Source organism: Pogona vitticeps, chromosome 4 (assembly GCF_051106095.1).
Source record: "Pogona vitticeps strain Pit_001003342236 chromosome 4, PviZW2.1, whole genome shotgun sequence".
NCBI classification, from domain to species: domain Eukaryota; kingdom Metazoa; phylum Chordata; class Lepidosauria; order Squamata; family Agamidae; genus Pogona; species Pogona vitticeps.
The window spans coordinates 91726831-91750080 of NC_135786.1; the positions used below are offsets into that span (position 1 = coordinate 91726831).

Sequence of the window (23250 nt, forward strand, 5' to 3'; positions counted from 1 at the left end):
GATCCGTCCCTCGCCCGCCGCCTCCTTCCCCCCCCGCCCGTCCGCAGCTCCAGCTGGCGCGGGCTGCGCGCCTCTCCACGCGGCCGCCGCCGCCGCGCTGCTGCTGATGTTGTTGATGATTCCGACGTCCTCCACGCTGCCCTCCCGCTGGCAGAGCCCATCTTGTTGTCCCTGAAGGGGGGGGAGGAAGGAGGAGAAAGCGAAGGTTTCACGGCCGCCCTTCCTCTCGAAGGACCCCGCAGCGAATCTGCGCGCAAGGAAGGACGAAAGCGAGCGAGCGAGCGACCAACTCCCGGCTTCTCTCTTTTTTTTTCTCCCCCTGGCGGTGCATCCCCGACAGGCTGATGGTGACAGTCAGGTCCCTGCTCTTCTGGGCTCTGGTGTACACCTACTGCGGTCTCTGCGCCTGCATCGAGCTGCTGAAACTTTTGTGGAGCCTCGGCACGAAGCCGGGCAAGACCTTCCAGTGGCTGATCCGGGAGAACCCACCAGGCTGCCTCAATGACCCCTCCTTGGGCACGCACTGCTATGTCAGGATCAAGGTAAAATCAATGGCCAAACAACCCCCCCCGCCGCCACCACTCACGCACGCGCGCACACGCACACACGTGTCGCTGTTTTCGGCGGAGTCCTCTTTCCTAAACGTCGAGAACGGTGCCCGAGGAGGGAGAGCTGGCTTCCTCTGTAAAGGCAAACTGGACTTTGCCTTTCATCCCCTGCTTCAGCGATGCAAAGACGGGCAAGGGGAGGTGAGCGGTGCTGGTGTGGTTTTCTCTCTTGTTCCTTCCTTTCCCTGCTTCGTAGCTCCGTTGCTGCTGCTGGGGAAAGAAGGAAAACAGACGAATCAACCAACGAAAGGAGAACCCTCCTGTTTTTCTCCACTTTGTTGTGGATGAGCTGTGTGTGTTTACAGTCTCTCTCTCTCTCTCTCTCTCTCTGCCAGCTTGTGTTTGTGCACAACTGTATCCTGGTTTGTATCCCACTGAAATATGGGGTACAGAGGTGTCTAGGAAAGGATGGGTTGTGGGGCTAGGAACAGCACTCGATTTCACAATCCAAACCCAAATGTAAACATTCCCAAGTGTGTGGGGCCTTTGGTCTCTCCTGGCTTTTATTTACTGTGTGTCTTAAGCACTGTTTGATTTGGAAATGTGCCGAACCCAAGAGTCTTTCTGCAGGTTATCAGGGTGACCCCCTGCAATCTTAGGAGAGCTGCTGCCAGGCTATCATATCAGTGGCCTGACATTCCAGCCTTCATCAATTGAAAATGTTGGCCTTGAAAGAACATAGGTACAGTATTCCTTTAAACCACTAGATGTACACAAGGAGAGGCCATGTATTTCAGGGAACAAAGGTGTTTGAGCTTTACCACAGAACTAATTCCAAGTTTGGTCAACTGCAATAATCTTTATAGGATGGTTTTGGAAGTAGAGTACAGCTGATAAATAATCAATGGGGAAGGGTGAGATGCTATGCAGTTCCTCCCACACATACCTGATGATTAGCTCTCCTAGCTTTTGTCCAGACGTGGGGGGCGGGGGGGGGGGAGAATGTGGAGTTGCGACATTGGTCTGTTGCAGCAAAACCAACACACAGTATAAGATGACTTCATTTTCCAAACATGTGATGAAGTGGGCTGCATCTGATAAAAGCTTAGGCCCAAAAATGTGCTAGTTTTTAAGATAGTATATCTTAAAAACTAGCACATTTTTGGGCCTAAGCTTTTATCAGATGCAGCCCACTTCATCACATGTTTGGAAAATGAAGTCATCTAATCTCAAGGCACCTTGTCCCGCATGAATCAGTTGCCACCCTTGGGGTGTGGGCACCATATTATTTATTATTACATTTACTACCCCTTCAGTGTCCAGTGAGTTCAGAGCAGTATGCAGTTACTCATTCCTCCTCCTTTATCTTCAAAACAGCTTTGTGTAGTAACTCGGGCTGAGAAAGTGTGACTGGCCCAAGGGTGCCCAATAAATTCTTTACCTGGCTAATCCTGGTCCAACATCCTAACCACTACAGCTTATAGGTTCTTACTTTGTTATGAGATCCCACAGTGCTCCAGTACATAGTCGTATCTCCCAATTGTATTTAAACCACCAATGTTATCATCATTAAGAAAAGATAAACAGGGGTGGTTTAAAGCTGATTTGGCTTCCCACTCCATAATTAATAAAAGGAGCATCAGCAGCCTATACATGTTTGCAAAGTTCTTTTTGTTAGTACTAATTTTATAGCTCTAAGAGTTTCCTTTTGGTTGTGCTGAAAATGAAGGTGACGTGATCTTGTTTAACAGAGACAGTAGGACAGTCTATGTCAAAGTGACACACATGTTGTTGAACTAGAGTGGTAGAATATACTAGATGTGCGGGACATAATCAATCAATCAATCAAACAAACAAACAAACAAACAAACAAACAAATAAATAAATAAATAAATAAATAAATAAATGGAGAACAGGTAGAATTCTACTTTCTGTCTGATTTTCAGGTTGGAATGAAGATGGCATAAATCATAGTCTCCTCATTTTGGGTGTTTCTCCTCTGCCCCATAACCTTGACAAATTACTATTATTATGTTAACATTATGTGTTGCTCCTGCCCCGGCACCAGAATCCAGTATTGTAGAATAGCGAAGAGTCAATACACAGAGTGATAACATCACAACATAGGATAAATGATCTTATATGATATGGGATGGTCTCAAGAGAAGGGAGTGGAGAGAACTTGATAGGCCACATCCTGAGTGTGGCCTGACAAGCAGTTCTGTCTTAAATGTTAGAGGAATCAAGTCCTCCCATGCCTTGGCCTGTCTCAAGTGGACAGAAAATATTAAAAAGATACAGTACTGTAAGGTCATAAGAAATTATGAAGGGGCCTTCTTGATCAGAGCAAAGTTCTGTTCCCTCCATGCTGACCACCAGATATACCTGGGGAGATCACAAACAGACCATTTAAGAAACTTTGTTTCATTTCTTTAAAAAAAACCATTAGAAAACGACTACATCCAAAATATTACTTTTGTTATGAAGCAGAATATAAGAAGCCCTCGGGCTTGATTTGCAGTTTTGGTTTGAACTCCCCTCAAGCAGACCTGATATGCCATGTATTTTGGGGGGTTTGTTTTTAATTTTTCTGCACTGTCCATAAATATTGGTGCATAAGCTTGAAGATGTGAGATCCTATCTATTAAAGCTTGTTCATTCTCCAATTTTTAGGGGTCTAATAAAAGTATCACTTACTCTTGCAGTTTATTAATCTTGAGCACCACATGGCCTTTTCCTAATTTTTTTTAAATGTCTCAGTTTTGCTCTTAACCCTTGGATCTTACTTTTAAAAAAAGCAGAATAGAGTTCCTCAGATGGATTTTATTTGGAATACAACCACACAGACATGCCTTAATGAAAATCAGGGTTAGACAAATTATTCTTACTCTCAGAAACAGATTTATAGAAGCCTACTCAGTTTGAGGCTGTTGTACTTTTAGACATATTCTGGTTAACCACACAGCTGTTGTCCTAGGGGTGTTTTCTTTATATGAAATGGGATGTATTTTCACACACTGGACACAAGGTTTATTTGAACAGGACACAGTGAATCATACACCTGCCATTTTGGTTCCACTAGCAGAGGAAAAAAACAGGAATGCTTTCCTATCCTTGTTCCCTAGCAAAAATGCTGAGTAAATTTTAAAAATTAGTGCATTTTCTTCTGGTTTCTCTTACACCTTGAATACATAGATATTTTCTATAATGACCACTTGTTAAGAACTTCACACACTTATTATTAAATCCTGGAATAAAAAATGCCCTAAGAGTTAACACTTCAGATGTACTTAATCTCTTCTGTGGCGATTTTAGACATTTCCCTGAAAAAATTAATTAGTATATATAACAAAATAGTATAAGGTGATTATAAATATAAAGCACTGTTAATATGCTTAACTGAATTATCAATCCAGCTGGTGAATTCAGAATGAAATGTCCTGAACTACAATGAATCAAATTATATAGACTTTCCAGTTGTTAACCAGAAAATCCTCATAAAGAATAGATATCTATACTAAGCCTGTAACATCTGTAAAACCATAAGGAGCTAATCTAAATTTCAGAGTAAGGCTATTTCAATGTACATCTAAAATTCAGAAAGGGTGGGGGTTTGCTTTATTTACAAAAGCAATAGCACCTTATAAGGATCAGCCTAAATTTCAGACTCTTCCACACTCAGAAGCTGTGAGCACTCCTCCTGCCTCTAAGAGGCTGCTCTGTTAGAGCATATCCAGACAACTGCTTGCATCTAGACTGAGCCATGCATACAGTAAATTGGTTGAAAATAATTGGATGTATACTAACCATGATGGAATGATGTGTTCTCCATTTCAGTGGAACTGCTCTAAGCATAATGAAGTCTGGATACAACCCATACCTTTTGAAGGAACATGCAGTTATTTGTTCTGCTGTGACCTACACACCTGTACAGTGTTGTGTTTCGTGCCCCAGGCCTCACGATGTCTTTCAGCAAACATGCTGGGTCCCCATCACCCATGCAGGCGTTCTAAATAATGGACAATGGTAGTGTCCAGCAAACTGGCTCATTAGCAGCTGTTATATGTTTATCAGCTGGCTGAATGTTAATTAGGTCATCTTTCATCTATTTTAACTATGCCCTTCCCTGTCCTTCTAACACAAGCTCTGTACTTTTAAATATTCAGATGATACTCAGTTTTAAATTTATTTGAATGTGTCTGTGGCACTTTTGTTTTGCTTTGTTTTAGCAAAAGGAAAATCAATGTTAAAAGAACAAAGAATCTTGTACTTTAAAATTTACCTTCTGTTAACATAGCTTTATGGACTACAACTTACTTCTTGGGAGGTCCTGGGGATGCAATCCTTGAAAGCTTATATCAAATAAAACTTTTTCACCTTTAAGCCTTTTTTAAAAAAACACATGAGTTTGCAAGAACTAAGCAGCAGTCTTGATGATAGGACCTTTTAGAGGTCACTAATAGCATCCTCATGCCAAAAGCAACTTGACAGTACGTACATAACAACAGTCCTAAAGGTGTTGCTACTTTCTGTTGTTTTGCTGTATTAAAATCCCTTTTTAAAAGAGCTACAAATCCACCTCTGGAGATGGAATGAAGTCGATGTGACATCACATACATCAGCCAATCAGCCCTGTACATAGTCATATTTAAGGACTTTTTCCCCCTCCCTGAGGTTGATCCTTCAGAGAAAATTGCTTAACTGCACTTAAGGTAGGGAGTGTTTTTCTCTCCCCCCCCCCCCGCAACTATAATTGCCAGTCACATGATTTCTGGCTATGTGTAGTTTTTATGATAGCAGCTGTACCTTATGTATATGATTATTTATATAGTGTATCATTCTGTGAAAGAATCAGAAACATTTTAGCAAAGCAGCAATGTGGAAAAACCTGGACACCTATGCTGATGTTGACTACAAAAGCAAATGTTAGTTTCAGAGTAATTGCAGTAATTACACAATGCAATTCATTTTACTAGTTTTAAAATAATGAAGTAGCAGATATCAAACACATAATCTTCTTTTAGTTACTAAGAGAAAAATCTTGTGGCATATAGGCTTGAACTGCAGCTGAGTCACAGCTATCTGATGTCAAGCGTGAAATGAACAGAGGTTCTCAAGATAGTTACTAATAGGGAAAGATTCCCATCAACCTGGGTGATGTCCTTATTAGCAATCTCAGCAGAGAGCTTGCTTATCTGCAATAGTATGACAAATAAGCTAGCCAATGGAGGCAGCACTTTGCTGAATACCACTATTGCCTGTTAGGGCTACCGACCGTGTACGATAGCTACTGGTTCCATAGCATCCAATGTCTGATATGTACACACTGCTTTAACTTCATACCACCTGTTGCTCTTGATAGAGTGATTAAAAAACCCCACAAAATATGGTGCTCCAGTTCCGTTCCCCTCTCTTTTCCAGGCATTGCCTTGCAATCTGTCGTTCCTGCCTGAACCAGAAGAACATGTGGTTCCTTTAGGCTGCAGTCTTGTAGCCATTAACCTGGATGAAGCTCCACAGGATGTGATACGATTTACTTTAGAGCTGATGTGTAGGATTGTACTGTTGATTGAGTGACTTGATTTATGTAGAATCCCAATTAAGTGGACAGCCCTTACATTCCTGCAACACTTTAGAAATATCCAGATGCACTTCCATGAAAGCATCTTTGCAGAAATAGCACAGGAGTTCATAAAATAAATGTACATGTGAAATATCCATTGGCTGCTCATGGTTCAAGTGAGGCAAAGCTGCTTTAACCTACCCCTCCATTTCAAGATATAGTACCCCCTGCTCAGACTGTAGACCATTTCCAAGGAATATCTTTCCAAGGATCAGATAAACAACAACTTTGGAGAAATTGGGGAAAGTATGCTGAAGAGTAGGTTTACCCCTTTTTGCATGGGGAAATGGACTGTCTGCCATGTAGATCTGACCTACTTGAGGTGTGGAAATATACATTTATATATGGGGGAAAAATCACACTTCATGCAGAAAGATGTAATTCAACTTTTTAAAAAAGAATATTATTTGATTTTGAATGATGAGCATATGTGCCACAAGAGACAACCCATTTTGAGAACATGTCTGCCCCATCACCATGACTTTTATTAAAAATACTGTAATTAACATTTGAAAATCAAACCTTTGTTACCCTGTTAATCAGTGGCACTTTTACATTGATCAGACAGTTTCTAAGTGGTTAAATAGTGCAGCTCTAGTAAACAGTCATCATTTCGTATCCAATGAGAATGCTGACAGAAGGAGGTAATGTAACCCAACCTGTCTGTCCAACAGAGCAGAAACAATGGGAGACAAGGACAAATGCAACCGGATAGTCCCACCAGTGGGGACAAGGCTTGTATTTTTTTGATCAATCTGTGTGAGACATGATGAGCCCTCAATTGATTCTATCAACTGAACTTTCACCCAGAAATATAAACATGCAGTCAGCAATGTCTTTCACTTCTAGGATTCTGGTCTGAGATTCCACTATGTGGCTGCTGGAGAGAGGGGTAAACCGCTTATGCTGCTGCTTCATGGCTTTCCAGAATTCTGGTAATACTTCTTGCTTTGTTTTTTAAATGTTAGTTTACATTGTGTTTGCTAACAACCAATTGTTGCAGTTGTTCTTTATTTGTATTCCACACTGTCTAAGAATTCTGAAATTAATAACTGTTTTCTACAATGCTATGCAAGATGCAAGCCCAGGAAAGATTTTTTTCCTGCCCAGTAAGTAACCAGTACCTAAGGAGTCTCTTAGTCACCATGGACTAAATTCAGCTAGAGTACATCCATATGATTCATGAAACACATTAAGCTGACATTTACATAAGTCCCATTGATTCAGTGGATCTGCTTTAGTTGGGTTAATAATAATAATAGCATGCCACCAAGCTGATTCCAACTTACAGTGGCCCTTTCCACAGTTTTCTAGGAAGAGAATACACAGAAGTGGTTTACCATTCCTTTCTTCTGGGGATATCCTGGACTATATGCAGCTTGCCCCAAGGCCCTACTGGCTGGCTGTTCTCTGTGGAGGCACAGAGGGGAATCAAACTCCCACCTCTGCAGCCAAATACCTAACCTTTCAGATTGTAGATCATTGGATTTAGCCTCCTCCTCCTGCACATATTTTGGAGTCCCAGCTCTTGTATGTACAGTACATGGCAGCTTTTGCTTGAAGTTAGCCCCAAAGACCATTTCAGGAAAAAGGAAAGGTGTTATTATGGCAACTCTTATCTGGAGATGGAGATGTAAAATTGGGATGCACTCTTTTACCAATACACCTAGGAAAAAAAGATTGGTCTGAGACGAGTCATCCTAAGAATGTCAGCTTAGATAGGAAAGACAGGCTAAAGACAACACTTCTAATCAGAAGACAGATTGGAGGGGAAAACAAACAAGGAATATCTCATATACTCTAGGTATTTGTTTGAACCATTATTGCACCTCTTGGCATGCAGCCCATGATGCAAGGGTGATTGTGCTCTGCTTCCACACTATAACCTTGGTAAAATTAGACAGGGGTCTTAGGAGAGGAAAATGCTCCATAAATTCTTTGTGCGTATTTTGCATCGCTTTCTTTGTTTTGCATTTTCGTGGAAATGTAGCTATTTCAGAATTGCAGTGACAGTTAGGATCAGCCCCAGATCTTTTGTGTCACCTTGTTCTGAAGCTGTAAGCTGCAAAATATCCGGTCTTGCTGCTGAAGCTGGAGTAACAAGGTTCAACTGTGAGATCAGTTTGCTTCTGGTAATTAAATCTTATTTCAATATTGGTCACAGGACAGGGTCCTCCAGAGATTCAAAGGTGACAAGCGAGGTAACAGGTAACACAGACCGCCCTGTCCTCATACAGAGGGAATAACCAGGGGCTATTGGGATGAATAGAGGGCAGCTATGGTTGCCTTGCCCTGCCCCCCAGCATGTGCCATCTGAAACAGTTGCCTCAATCTACTGAATAGTAGGCCAACCCTGGAAAGATTTTCTGTATTCTCAAAGGAAACTTTATTTCTCAATGAGGAACAAAGAGGGATGGCACCATACACAGCACAAGAATAAGGAAGAGATGTATTCTCAAGAAACACTGAATGTTATTGGAGACCATTCTTCAGACAATGCTCAAGGGACTTGGAGTTACATTTTGTCACACAAACACACTGAGAGGGGGCGTCACTATAAAATAGGAGTAATCTTATAGTAGGAGCTCTGGCAGCCAATATCTACATATTACATATGAAATGAAAAATGAAAGTTTCATGGAAATCTATTTCCTAGACTTAGAAACCATTGTTATGAGTATATGTGTGAAATTTCACCACACCTTGATTAAAACCTGATATGCCCAGATAGATTTGTCTCAGGTGATGTGACCCATTTGGCAACTGTGCTGTACTTAATGGCTTGCACTCTTTCTGACTTGTTCAAGGACATGTACACTTAACCAATAGTTATATAAGCCAACATCAATATACATATACATCATGGTTTATACCTGATGCTGTTAAAAATACTAAAATAATTTATGAAGTTTAAAATATATGTGGTTGACTGTAGGAAATGTAAAACGTAAAATATTCAAGTTAAAAATGCCATAGTTGTTGCACTACCCAATATGTGCAGATTTTGTTTATGAATCTGAAGTCTGTCATTGAAATCAAAGGATGAAATAATTGCCTCTTAAGGGCATTTTGGAATGCTGGAAGAAACTTCCACACTTTTGAATGAAAGTAAGCTACATAGGAGCAACTATTGTCTTCCATCCAGTTGTTCAGAGTCCAATCACCCAAGGGTAAATTTATAACTTTGAAATATTATAATTTATCAGTTGCTTATAGGGGCTATTGCCTGGAAGTATTTTGTACGTAATAAGGAGAGGAATAACATGGATCCTAAGTTTCATTCACTGGTAGCAGGGACTGTTTAGTTACTACATTATGCATTCTGGGTAGTCTGTTTCGATCTTTAGCTGAGGCTCTTCTCCAGGCCCCTCCTTTGTCAAGCTGTTACAAGGGGGAGGGCATTTTCAGCAGTGATATGCCAGTCATGAAGGCCTACCTAGAGAGTGTCTCTCCCAGCATCTATGTTACAAGCCTTTTGGAGGTAATTCAGCTAGACTTTCTTTAAAAGTTGTCCTTTTTTAATATCACTTTTAAATGTTGTGCTTGTTGCTGTATTGTTCTATTTCAATGCAAAATCTTTGATTGTATATAATTCCACAATCTGGAATAAATAGTAGTGGAATAAATAGTAGTGAAGAGAAGGAAAGCTCAGTTTGTTCCTCCTATTGACCTGTTCTGAATCGGTGCTATTAATCTGAATTGTTAGCCACTCACCTATGCCTCTGAGTTGGGTTGAGTGTGACCTGACTGAGGGAGCAAACAGCCTCATTTTTTAAAAGAAATATTTGCTTGTTCTGTTAAAACAGTACCAGTGCAAAAAAGAAATGTTTCAGTCTGGCTTCTGAGCAGCAGATATGCTACTAGAATAACTTATGAATTGAAGTTTGCAGAGAGAATAGTGCAGGGATTTGACACTTTGAGATATACAGTGCTATTGCAATAGCAATATGAGAGATGCCAATATTTGGCACAAGCTCCCTTCAAGAAGTAATATTACTGGAGAGTCCCAAAATTGCTGCAATAATTTATCCTTGAGAAAGCAAATGCGTTTTCTGAAGGCATTCAGATCTAGATGATTCTTCTATTTACCATGGCAACCAATAGAGCAATCCTTTTCTCAGTGTATAATCTAACTTCCCTCAAGTTTCCAGCTGAATCTGCAGAGAAGATGCACACAGTCATGGGAAGAGCAAAGGAGGCATCCAGGTACAAAGAGAAACCTACTGTGGCTGGAAAGACACTCTAAATGGGGAAATTCCACAGACCATTCACATTCTGCCTTGTTGGCCTTAGGATCTCTGATCTCTGCCCCTTCCCTGATTCTTTTCCTATGGCTTGATTGAGGAACTGGCAAACCAGGATTTGAGAGTCTTTGCCACAAGAAGGTGAAAGGTGTGGTTGCACAGATATTGCAATGCCCATCAGTCCTGGTCACATAGCCAATGGTGAGAGAATATAGGAGCTGCAGTTTCACATGTGGAGTGCAGTGCATTTCACATCTGTGTTCTAGGGCAGTGGTTCCCAACCTTGGATAACCCAGGTGTTCTTGGACTGCAACTCCCAGAAACCACAGCTAGCACAGCCGGTAGTGAGGTTTTCTGGGGATTGCAGTCCAAGAACACCTGGGTTACCCAAGTTTGAGAATCACTTCTCTAGGGCAGTGGTCCCCAACCTTGGGCCTCCAGATGTTCTTGGACTACAACTCCTAGAAGCCTTCACCACCACCTCTTATGGCCAGGATTTCCGGGAGTCTGAGGGCCCAAGGTTGGGGATGACTGCTATAGGGGATTGGCTGAAGTATCTGTATTGCTAAAGCTAAACAGCCTGGTCAGTGCATGGATAGGAGACCAAGAAATTCTGAGCTTTGTGATGCAAGATGTATAATAAACTCTATCTAAGTGATTTGCCACAAAGGCCTTTTCATGAAATACCACATACATCATGAAAATAACATAGACACACGTGCTTGGAACTATCCAATAATTTTTCAGTGTTTCAAATACTACAAACAGAACAATAAAGATAATATATACTATTTACATAGAGATAAAGAGGACACGAATGCAGGACCTTCCATACGCTAATTTTTAGAAAGCTGAAGCCCTTTAAAACTTTAAATTATTCAGAATGATTTCCCCTCTGCTTGTCATTGTAGATCATTGACAATGGAATTTGATGGGCACTTATAGTGCTCTTTGTCCAGCTCATTTGATAATGAATCATGCACCAGACGGGACTGCACTTTTTGAATGTTTTGCCTATGAGTGTGCAGTGTGCTGGAGAAGGTTCCCTTTTACCTTCTTCATGGAGAGGAGGCCTTTATGACTACTCCATATCTTGTGTGGCTACAGCAAAATGTTACATCATGATGTGCATTTCTCCATGTTTAAATGTAAGCCAGCTGCATGCAATCATTCATTAGGCATCCTTCAGTCTCGAAAGACTATGGTAGCGTGCTCTGTATGGAGGGCTTGGAACAGCGCCTAGTGTGGCTGAGAAGGCCAATTCGAGAGTGACAGTCCCTTCCACACTGAAGACAAATCCAGTCTGTCCCCTGTCCGGCTCCCTGGTTTTGCTGCTTTTGTGACTTCCTCTTTGCCTCGGCCTGCTGGGCAAGGGTCTCTTCAAATTGGGAGAGGCCGTGATGCACCGCCTGCCTCCAGGCTGAACGCTCAGATGTCAGGTTTTCCCATCTGTTGAGGTCTATTCCTAAGGCCTTCAGATCTCACTTGCAGATGTCCTTGTATCGCAGTTGTGGTCTCCCTCTGGGGCGCTTTCCCTGCACTAATTCTCCATAGAGGAGATCCTTTGGAATCCGACCATCAGCCATTCTCACGACGTGCCCGAGCCAACGTAGACGTCGCTGTTTCAGTAATGTGTTCATGCTGAAAATTCCAGCTCGTTCTAGGACTGCTCTGTTTGGAACTTTGTCCTGCCAGGTGATGCCAAAAATCCATCGGAGGCAACGCATATGGAAGGTGTTCAGCTTCCTCTCCTGCCGTGCACAAAGAGTCCATGACTCACTGCAGTACAGGAGTGTGCTTAGAATACAGGCTCTATAAACCTGGATCTTCGTATGTGTCGTCAGCTTCTTATTGAGCCATACTCTCTTTGTGAGTCTAGAGAACATGGTGGCTGCTTTGCCAATGCGTTTATCCAGCTCGACATCTAGAGAGAGGGTGTCAGAGATGGTTGAGCCGAGGTACACAAAGTCATGAACAACCTCCAATTCTTGTGTAAGCCAGCTGCATGCAAATGCTTTGTCTAAATTGATTGGGTGCTCTGCATGCAGAAGGACTCAGATTCAATGTCTGGCCAACCCCATATTGGAAAAGCTGCTGCTTTGACGTAGGGCATAACCACATCCAGCTAGTGTAAACAGCACTGGGTTAGATCAAGTGTGGGCAATGTGCAGCCATGGGGCTGCAAGCACACCGCCCTGTAAGGCTGTGATTGCAGCCCTTAGCCTCTCCTGGCCCTCTCTTTTCCAGCAAAAATAAAATTAGTTGCTGCTTCTGGAAGCATCCAAGAATAGTAACTCACCTCTTAACTAGGTTACGGCTTCCACCTTCTCTCTGAATCATTTAATGCTCCAAAATACCTGTTTTTTAGAACGGGAAGTGAATTTCTAGTCACCTCTGGTTTCATTGTTTTCTGATGTATTTTGGCAATTTGTGCCACGAGGAAGGGACCTGTGACATCCTGCTGCATCACAATCTTTAGAGGTGCATTATAGCATTATACATTTGCAAGAATCTGAAACATAAAGTCTTGGTTCTGATTAGACAGCTGTAGATTTTGATATATTTTTCCTCCTCATGAACTACTTTTTGTTTGCTAAATGAGCTTACTTATTTTCCTCTAATGGACTTAAGGCAGTGGGTATGGAGCTCTTTACCTGAGCTCAGTGGCTTAGGTATCTAGCTGTATAGCCAGAGGTTGGGAGTTCAATTTCTCACTGTGTCTCCTGCAAGCGCAGCCAGCCTGTATGGCCTGGGGCAAGCTGTACAGTCTCAAGGTACCCCCCAGAAGAAAGGAAAGGTAAACAACCTCTGAGTAGTCTCTACTTGGAAAACCTTGAAAAAAGGTCACCATAAGTCAGAATTGACTTTTCTGGCCCAGACATCATCATCATTATCAAGCAATACATAAATGCTTTAAATAAATAGAGAAAATTGATAACTAAGCAAATAAAATGAATAATATTCTAACTTAAATTATTTTTGCTCCTTAAAGCCCCCACTCTATGATATAATACATTTGTAATCATTCTACCTCTGCATATCTTGTTGAAAATTATATAGGGGTATAAAATCACTGTCAGGGATTCATCTCCGACATTACAAGAGATTGGCTGAATAAGGGTATATTCATCTGTATGGTATGGATATGAAATAACAAAACTGTCAGTTTTGAAGATAATTTGCGATTTTATATGCTCCTTTGATTGCAGCATGAAGAATTTTTCCCTCCTGAAAAAGAACTAAACTTATTTAACTGATTGTACCTGAGGCCTCATTTTTCTGGCCCAGTCAATTCTTTCTTTGTTGTGGGTTTTAAAAGAAGAAAGGTGAGAAAGAAAACCTTATTTTATATTGCTGCTGTCAGTTTGGCACCTCAGTTAAAAAGACCCACTGCTACCATAAGCCATCAAGAGAGATACTTTAGTAGCATTTACTCACATTTCCTGTGTTTACTCACAAAGATTTCATGGGAATAGTTTGGGATGAAGAGGCAATGGTCCAGAAATCTCGCTTAAAAAGAATAGTTCTAGATGAATAGATTCCCAATGTTATTGCAGAAAGACTCAACAGGACTGAAATAAATCCTTAGCAAAGTAAAAAACGAATAGCAGTACCCCATTGTTGAGTCTCCAGCCACAGCTAATAGTACAAAAATGAAGTACTGTACTGACTGTTGGATGATGACACTATATAAAGTCTTCCTGTATCTCTATAATATCTGTTCTGTTTCCAAATATAAAACCAGAACACGTTGGAAGGAAATCAGCAGTCCTGCGGCTGACACTAAAATTGGCTAACCCTGCTTCATAGTCCCAGAGAAACTTAGAAGTGCTTCATGTTGAGTCAACACATAGCTCTCATCTATACATTCAGATTTGCCAAATAGGCTCCTGTCTGTTCCTCTAAATCCTCTGGAATGGGGTGGGTGAGTGGGTTGTCACTTTCGCAAATTCCAGTTAAGAGCAATTACATACAACAAAAGTAGCTAGAGAAAAGTTTTCAGATGTCAGAATACTTGCTTTCATTCCCTTGCTCTGATGAAACATACTTCAGCCACGTAATGAGAAACAGTACTTGCAGATTGTTACAACCGATCATTGATGTCAAAATAAAGGGGGTGCAGGAGTACCTATAGGAAGAAGAACTTTAGAACCTTAGGGATTGATTTGGATACAGCTTTGTTGTTGGGAGAGCCACAATGTTGTCCAATGTCCAGTGAAGGAGAAGGAGGTGAAGTCAAAGAGGAAGGCGTATGAATAGTAAAAAGAATGTAAGTTAGCATTGATTATAATCATCTTGGACTACCAGCAACCCATCACATTAATAAAGGATGGTCTTTCAGCATCTGTAAGAAAAGTAGATAGCAGAAAAATGATTCCTTTTCTTATTGCCATGATAAATACACCAGTCTTTTTCAGTGCTTTTGGTCTCACACACCAGGCTATTCTTTTAAGTGTATGATGTCAGTCATTAGGCAGATGTACCAAGAAGATTATATTCAGACAGGTGGTAAAGGTTTGATTTTGTTTACTAAGCAGTAATTTGATTTGTTATATCTGATTCATGCTTTTCGACTTTATTTATTTATTTTATTTATTTATTCAATTTTTACCCCGCCCCTCTAGACAACATCTACTGGGGGCGGCTTACATCAACTGTACATTATATACTGTATATTAGATATGTACTATATACTAGAACTTATAATTCTGCTTTCTTTAGTTTTGTGATCTCATTTTGTGTTTCCTCTGTGAACTGTTCTACCTCTCGATTTACAGGAACACAGCATATAAGCCTTAACTTTTGTGAAGTTAAACACCTTTCCTATTTGTTAGGTACTCTTGGCGTCATCAAATGCGGGAATTCAAGAGTGAATACCGAGTTGTGGCCCTGGATTTGAGAGGTTACGGAGAAAGCGATGCGCCTGCCCACCGAGAGAATTACAAACTAGACTGCTTGATTACCGACGTAAAGGATATCTTGGAGTCTCTTGGTGTGTTAATAACCGCGATGCTGCCCAGTTTTTAATAATTGTGGAAAAATGAATAGCTAGATGATAACTTTTTTTTTTGCTTTTAACAAAGCCCTTTTCATGTGTGCTTATAGACAGCATATGCTACTTTCTCATTTTAAATGTAATTCAAGCAAATTTGCTTGGTTTATGATTCTTGAACTATTTAACAAATCTTTGCTCAGAAAGAAAATATCACCACATGTTGTGTTTAAATGATAGAAGAACATGAGAAGGTCATATACTGGAGATCCTGTTGCCCTGATCCTGGTTACTGTTGATTTTAATTAATTATTGCTTTAATTTAATGAAACTATGGAAAAATTGATGTAATATCAAAAAATCATTACACAGATAACAAAGTATTTGATTTCATGAATGAGGCAGGGAAGCTGGACAGCAAGGGATTTATTTGCAAGTACCCAGGAACCCTCTTTCCCTGCCAATCTCCATTCGTCATACAGTCCCTGCCACCTATCAATATGAACATCTGCCTCCAAAGGCAGTGCCATCCCAGATGTGCTCCAGTATTGTAGAATGACCTCCATCTAAAATATAGGTTTCTAAATATAAAACCTCCCGTTTCCTTCACGGCCTTTGAAATTTCTTCTCATAGTTGTGGGGAGAGGGGTAAGTACAGCCTTCTATCTGGCAGGTGGCCTCCCAAGACTGTTTTGCAGATTTTAGATTCACCAGAATCCACTTTTAAAAAAGAATGTTTTTCCAGCAAAAGAAGGTTCCTGGGAGCTTCCAGAAGTAGTAATTCAAATTTTAAATATGTCTTAGCTTTCAACACCCAAAAATACTAATTTTTCAAAACATTTAGTGGTCTGTGCAGCCCTTGGAGAAAAAAATTGGTCCCTAGACCCATCAGAGTTGTCCACCCCTGCTGTGTTGTGACTATCCTGATGGGCTGATGCTATTTTAAAAATTATTTAAAGAATTCTGCTCTTAGTTGCCTTTTCTGTTATAGAAATATATAATAAAGTATCTTTTCCCCTCCTTTTCATTTTAAGCAGCTTTAAACACATGCTGGTGAGGTAGGATTATAAATACACTGACTTCAGCTCTGGAATAAAAAGGAGAAACTTTTGGGGCCTTTCAAAAATTCTTAGTTCAGATATCCTCCTTTGCCATTCCTTGTGTTGTCAACTCTAATTCTTTGAAAGGTTTATTAATAGAAATGCAACACCTAACAGTGGTGGTGTAAATCATTTGCCAAGAGGAAAAAAGTGGTGTTGAGATATTGCTAGCAAATATACTGCAAAGTCTACTGTCATTTCCTTTGATGTGATAATTTATCTGGATGCAACTGTTGGTAAACAACTGTCAAAATCTATTTTTAAATAACAGGATACAGCAAGTGTGTGCTGATTGGTCACGACTGGGGTGGAATGATTGCTTGGCTAGCTGCTATTTGTTACCCAGAAATGGTAACGAAGCTGATTGTTATTAATTTCCCACATCCTTCTGTTTTCACAGGTGAGCTTGGGGGATGGGATTGATCACTGTTTATATCTATAGTATTTTCACGTTTACCAGAAGAGACGCCAATTTACAAAAAAAAAACAACAACTATTTACCAAAATACTTATGTGAATATTAAAAACATGTTGTTGTTGTGTGTTCTGTGCCATGAAGTTGGAATCGACTTATAATGACCATAATAGGGTTTTCAAGGTAAGTGAAATGTTTAAGGAGTGGTTTTACCAGTTTCCATGCCTGAGCAAGGATTGAACCCTGTATCTCCAGAGTCCTAGTCTGTCACTCTGTCTACTACACCACACTGGGTATAAAAACATATTAGGCCTACCTTTAGATCCTGCCTTTTCTCCAAGGAATACATCATGGTATTATGTGGTTTATTCTTTCCACCCTCACAACAGCCCTGAAAGGCAGTTAAGGCTTATATAAAGTGATTCGTTCAGTGTCTGCCAGGCCAAGTGGGGATTTGAACTTGGATGTCTTCAGAGTGAGTCCAGCACTGGAATCTCCATCATCCTTTGTATCATTAGCTCTGCTGGCTCCAGGTGGTCAGATTCGCCATTCAACAGTATCTGGAGGGCCACAGTTGCCTGTTGCTATATTTCACCACACTGATGTCAACCCAGAAGAGAGAGAAAATGATAAAACAAATTAGTGTACACACGCACATACACTTATGATGAGTGGTTCAAGCGTGCTATAACCTTAGCTGCGAGGAAACATTATTTCTTTAGACCTCATACAAATGTAATGCAGTCTCAGCCTCTATTATGGGATACAGAAACAGTCGTTCCTATTTGCAAAAGATTATTAGAGTTGATTATAAGATCAGGCCATTTGCTTTCCATTTTAATTCATGGGTGTGCTTTTCTTTTCAAGAATACATTCTACAACATCCATCACAAATGATTAAATCTGCCTACTACTACTACTTCCAAATGCCATGGTTTCCTGAACTTACGTTTACAATAAATGATTTTAAGGTGAGTATGTCTAGAGGGATAACTTGTTGCCTATATTCCTGGTGGAAAAATGACAGAGTGATGCTGGAATTACAGGTATTCAACATTTACTACATTATTTGAATTCATAATATATATTTAATGTATAAGTGTGATGTGGGGTTTTGTTTTGTGTCAAATGTGTATCAGTTCCACATATGCAGCCAAATTATGTGGACCATTAATTGAAAGTAACTTATTCTGAATGTGGTGGCACATACGTTTGAATAAATATGCACAGCACCAGGCAGTCTGTTAAACCAGCAGTCCCCAACCTTTTAGGGACCGATGACCGGTTGGGGGGTGCGGGCTCCGTGCATGGGGCGGGGCAACCTCGCGCTCGTGGGTGGGCGTGTTGCACTTGCGGAGGGGTGTGTCACGCTTGCAGAGGGGCGCATCACGCACACGATGCGCCCACCGTGTAGGGGGGCGGAGATCCGGGTTCACGGCCCAGTTCAAGGAAGCCCACGGACCGGGGGTTGGGCGCAATTGCGCGGCACGCCCCCACGAGAGTGTGACACGCCCACATGTGCATGTGGGGGTGGTGGAGATCCGTACCTGTGGCCCAGTTCTGGCAAGCCCACAGACCAACCCCAGCCCGCAGACAGGGGGTTGATGACCCCTGTTCTACTGGATTGTGTTTCTGTTACCATAGCTGCATGAGGGTACGAAAGGAGCTAAACTGTTTCGTTAGCCACAGCTTCAACATTGTAAGGACGTTTATACAGTATATACCGTTCTAGCTCTGTACTTTCACTGTTCAGCCTTGAAGCCTTATAGCTACACCCCTACAGTAGAACTGATGTGTTGTTTTGATCTTTAGGCTAAGTACTCTGTCCACATTATATGCTATGTTTATTGAAGAGACATTAACTGTAGGTGAACCACTTCCACCAGTTCGCTTTATTTGTCTCCTCTCCAAGCTGTGGGCTGAGGAATCTGTCAGGCTAGGCACCCAGACAAAAAATATTTTGTGAGGCAGGGAAGGGAGGGCTTTCTCCACCACCCCTGTAAGGGAGAGGAAGAACCTGACAGGGTGGGGCATCCAGAATGTTTTTTAATTCAGAAGATTGTATCAGATCCTGCTCTTTCGGATCAAGAAGCATAGAGGGCAAGCCGGACAGTGTTTTTTTTCTTGTGGTTAAGCAGTAGAGGGAGCTGTGCTTAACCATGGGGGAGGGAAGGAGGAAGCAGAAGTGGGGTGCAAGTAAATCCCTTCCTTTTCCTTCTCTAGGAAGTAGGATTGGGAAGCAACTGCCCTCTTTAAAGAAATAGCCCCCAGAGCCATGTTTTGCATCTAAGTACAGTACAGACACTTGAAAAGAAATGGAATGTGTCCCTCCCTCAAGCATGATACCAGAACAATTGGGAACTTGTTGTGTGCATTTCTATAAAAGTCATGCTGTGTGGTTTTTTAGCCGTTTGGATGTTTGCTGTTTTCAGTGATACACTTCTGCACTGCTGATGCTGTCATTTGCCAATGCCTTCCTCTTGTTTGCTTGTATCGTGTCATTCTGCATTTCATTAGTAGCAGCACCCACGGGTAAAGATGAATGAATGAAGGTGATAAATAAATAATAATTACATGCTGTCAAGTCCATTCTGACTTATAGTGACCCTTTCCAAGGTGTTCTAAATAAGTAATGGAATAATAACAAAAGAAGCTATTAAAGAAAATAAACAACTTCCACATATTAAAAAGGTGCAAGCCATACATAAGAGTAATATTTTAAAACATTTCTGCGGTTAAGCAATACTCAGAGAAGCTTCCTTGCAATATTGGAAGCATTTAAAAATATTTCTGTTTGCTCAGTGCTCATGCTATGAATTCCGGGCATTAAAATATTCAGCAATGACTCTGAAGAGCATTCTGGGAATGATCTGATGATTACCCAACCATTCTCTAGACCTGTTGTAAAATTGCAGTTTCAAAGAACTCATTTTGACCTCAGCGTTGTTGCAGGCCAGCATGCTTCCCTGATCTGGAATTCAAAGAAAACTGAATACTTGAAGGGCAATTAAGGGCTGGCACTCAAGCTGCCAGAGGAGGGAGGTAAATCCATATTTTGGAATACGAAGAAAGCTGAAACAAGGTGTCATCAAGGAAAATGACAGTGCCTATGCCTGAGAGCTGCCTCATTTTTCCTTTATCTGCTTAATTTCTCAATGCAGGCTTTGAAAAACCTCTTTACCAGTCAATCCAGTGGAACTGGGAAAAAAGGCTGTCGATTAACAGTGGAAGATATTGAAGCTTACCTGTACGTATTTTCCCAACCAGGAGCACTAAGTGGTCCCATAAATCATTACAGAAACCTTTTCAGGTCAGTATTATGTTCTTGGGTCAAGTTGATAATTTTAATTTCTGCTGACAAGCACATAACTAAACCCAGGGAGTATAGTTCTTGGAGGTGGATAAATGGAGAATAAATGCTACTGCAATACTATAGATGTCTATCCAGAAGTAAGTTCCTTTAGAGTCTTTATATGGAATTTCTATAGATCTTTGTTGTTGTTTAGTCGTTAAGTCGTGTCCAACTCTTCATGATCCCATGGACCAGAGCATGCCAGGCCCTCCTGTCTTCCACTGCCTCCTAGAGTTTCGTCAAATTCATGTTGGTAGCTTCGGTGACACTGTCCAGCCATCTCGTCCTCTGTCATCCCTTTCTCCTCTTGCCTTCACACTTTCCCAACATCAGGGTCTTTTCCAGGGAGTCTTCTCATGAGATAGCCAAAGTATTGGAGCCTCAGCTTCAGGATCTGTCCTTTCAGTGAGCACTCGGGGTTGATTTCCTTCAGAACAGATAGGTTTGATCTCCTTGCAGTCCAGGGGACTCTCAAGAGTCTCCCCCAGCACCACAATTCAAAAGCATCAATTCTTCGGCAGTCAGCCTTCTTTATGGTCCAGTTCTCACTTCCATACATTGCTACTGGAAAAACCATAGCTTTGACTATGCGGACCTTTGCCAGCAAGGTGATGTGTCTGCTTTTTTAGATGTTGTCTTAATTTGTCATTGCTTTCCTTCCAAGAAGCAGGCATCTTTTAATTTTGTGGCTGCTGTCACCATCTGCAGTGATCATGGAGCCCAAGAAAGTAAAACCAGTCACTGCCTCCATATCTTCCCCTTCTATTTGCCAGGAGGTGATGGGACCAGTGGCCATGATCTTAGTGGGGTTTTTTTTTATGTTGAGCTTCAGACCTACATATCTATAGATCTTACCCAAGGTTAAATCTGATTGAATTCACTGGAACTTCATTCTGAGTAATGCCAGATAGTCTGAATCAGAAGTGAAATTACAACACAACTATTTGCATGTTGACACAGATGTATTCATGAAGCTTGCTTCTAGGGATATTTACATTGAACTGGGGCCTTAAAGAAGTTTGCAGAAGCTTCCTGTCCCTAACTTTACAACCTCCGAATGCCTGAGAAAGTATCTATGGAAGACTGGGGGTAGCCTTTGAACAGTGTGGTGTATAGGGCTCTGTGGAGGGTTGAAAGTACTACCTAAAATCATGTTTGGATTAAATGTAAGAGGTTCATGGATGGATCCCCTTGTCCCAGAATATATCATTCAGGAGGAGAGCTCCTCTGAAGACACTTTCTGGAGGTTGTTGGAGACAGTAAGTTAATTCCTGTGTATGCAAAGTGACAAATCAAATGGGCAGAACCTCCTGTATCTATGTGGCTTTTCATATGAATTAATAATAGTTATGTGTCATCAGGTAGATTCCAACCTATGGAGACCCCTGCCAGGAAGTATAGTATTTAGAAGTGGTTTACCATTCCCTTCTTCTTGGGAGTGCCCTGGGACCATGCAGCTTGCCCAAGTCTACATAGGCTGGCTGTTCTCCCAGGAGACACAAAAAACAATCAAACTCCTCAGCAAGTTATCAGTTCAGTGAGCTATCCAGCCAGTCTCTGCACATGAATTAGAGTTCTGTAAAATCAGGTTTCTAATTCATATGAAGATTTTCCAATTCAGACTCATCTTCTTCCACTTGTAAGAGGGTGACAGCAGTACTGAAGAGGAGACAGATCCAAGGTACTTCCCCTCCTTACATATTGATTCAGTGTACCTTTTAATGGCTGGATGGGATTTCTGTCTTCAGTGAAAGATAGATCGTTAGTTCAAATGAATCATTCTGAGTATGTACTATAAAGTAGATCCTGATGTGCACCAGCATCCTTATTGGCTACATATGGGAACATGCTTCTGTGCTGGGTCCTCTGTGCTAAGTTGGGATGCCAGGCTGGGAAGTGTATCTAAACCAACTACTGTAATTTGTCATGGTTATTTGAAATAATGAAAGCAATGTTTTTTTTTTCCAAGTTGTCTGCCTCTGCAGCACCATGAGGTCACCATGCCTACTCTGTTGCTATGGGGAGAAAGAGATCCTTTTATGGATGTTGAGATGGCTGAAATAACAAGGATCTATGTCAAAAATCATTTTAGACTTACTATTCTGTCCGAAGCCAGCCACTGGCTCCAGCAGGACCAGCCTGACATTGTGAACAAGTTGATATGGACTTTTCTAAAAGAAGAGTCAAGAAAAAAAGAGTGACTTTTTTCTCCAGCACAATCTAAGTGTTAAAAGCTCAAAGTTAATTGTGATCAGGGCCATATTTGCAGCAAATCTTTGACTGAGCTCTGCTAGAGAAAATGTTTTCAATGTACTGTATGTATTGATTCCAATGTTATTATGAGATGGTGGTGTACGAATATGTAACTTTAATGTTGGTTTTACGTGTATTCTGTATTTTGCACATGAAACACTTGCCTTAAAATATTTGTGCTTGTACAATAAGGAACTCATAGAAAGTTGCTTAGTTTTGATTACTCACTTGCTTTAAGATTCTAATGTGTTGTGCCTTTTACAAATTTATAACGATGAATCAGTGCAGAGGTACCAGAAGTAAAAGAAGTTATATTAGTATAAAGATCAATTTTCATTCTACTGGTTGGAATTTTTTTTACTATATTTTTACCATTAAAATGTTAACAGATTTATTGGGCTACATATTACTGTAGAAATCTAAAGAAAACAACACTTTTGTCGGGGCACATTTGAAATCATAAAGTAGCAAATCAAAGATAACTGTAGTTAAGTTGATAACTGCTTGTGCGATGGTGTAAACTGGAACAAATGTGTTATGATTTATTCACATATTTCAAAAACTAAAATTGAAATGAAGTATGGTCATGACATATGTATCCTAGTATTGCCTTGTTCTAATAAACTGCAACTAATGTTGTGTCCTGGACCCAGTGTTCTATAGCAACATTTCTGAGTACATGACTTTAGGTTAACAGTTAACCCCTTCGTGATACTTCTCTA

The 23250-nt window shown here is 40.9% G+C and overlaps 1 protein-coding gene across 1 annotated transcript; it reads left to right on the forward strand.

The window, feature by feature from the left end:
• Nucleotides 1-139: 139 nt before the first annotated feature.
• EPHX4 (epoxide hydrolase 4) lies at nt 140-23176 on the forward strand. The gene is made up of 7 exons (XM_020807126.3): nt 140-542; nt 7021-7106; nt 15251-15408; nt 16780-16908; nt 17791-17894; nt 20085-20233; nt 22245-23176. The coding sequence occupies exons 1-7, from the start codon at nt 345-347 to the stop codon at nt 22474-22476; spliced, it is 1056 nt and encodes a 351-aa protein (XP_020662785.2). The 5' UTR covers nt 140-344; the 3' UTR covers nt 22477-23176.
• The last annotated feature ends 74 nt before the right edge of the window (nt 23177-23250 follow it).

Bases quoted from the DNA above. Each gene is read 5' to 3' on its own strand.
- EPHX4 (XM_020807126.3), top strand. From the start codon at position 345: ATGGTGACAGTCAGGTCCCTGCTCTTCTGGGCTCTGGTGTACACCTAC. The intron at 7,107-15,250 runs GTAATACTTCTT...CCTATTTGTTAG, and splicing joins CATGGCTTTCCAGAATTCTG to GTACTCTTGGCGTCATCAAA. The intron at 17,895-20,084 runs GTGAGTATGTCT...TTCTCAATGCAG, and splicing joins TTACAATAAATGATTTTAAG to GCTTTGAAAAACCTCTTTAC.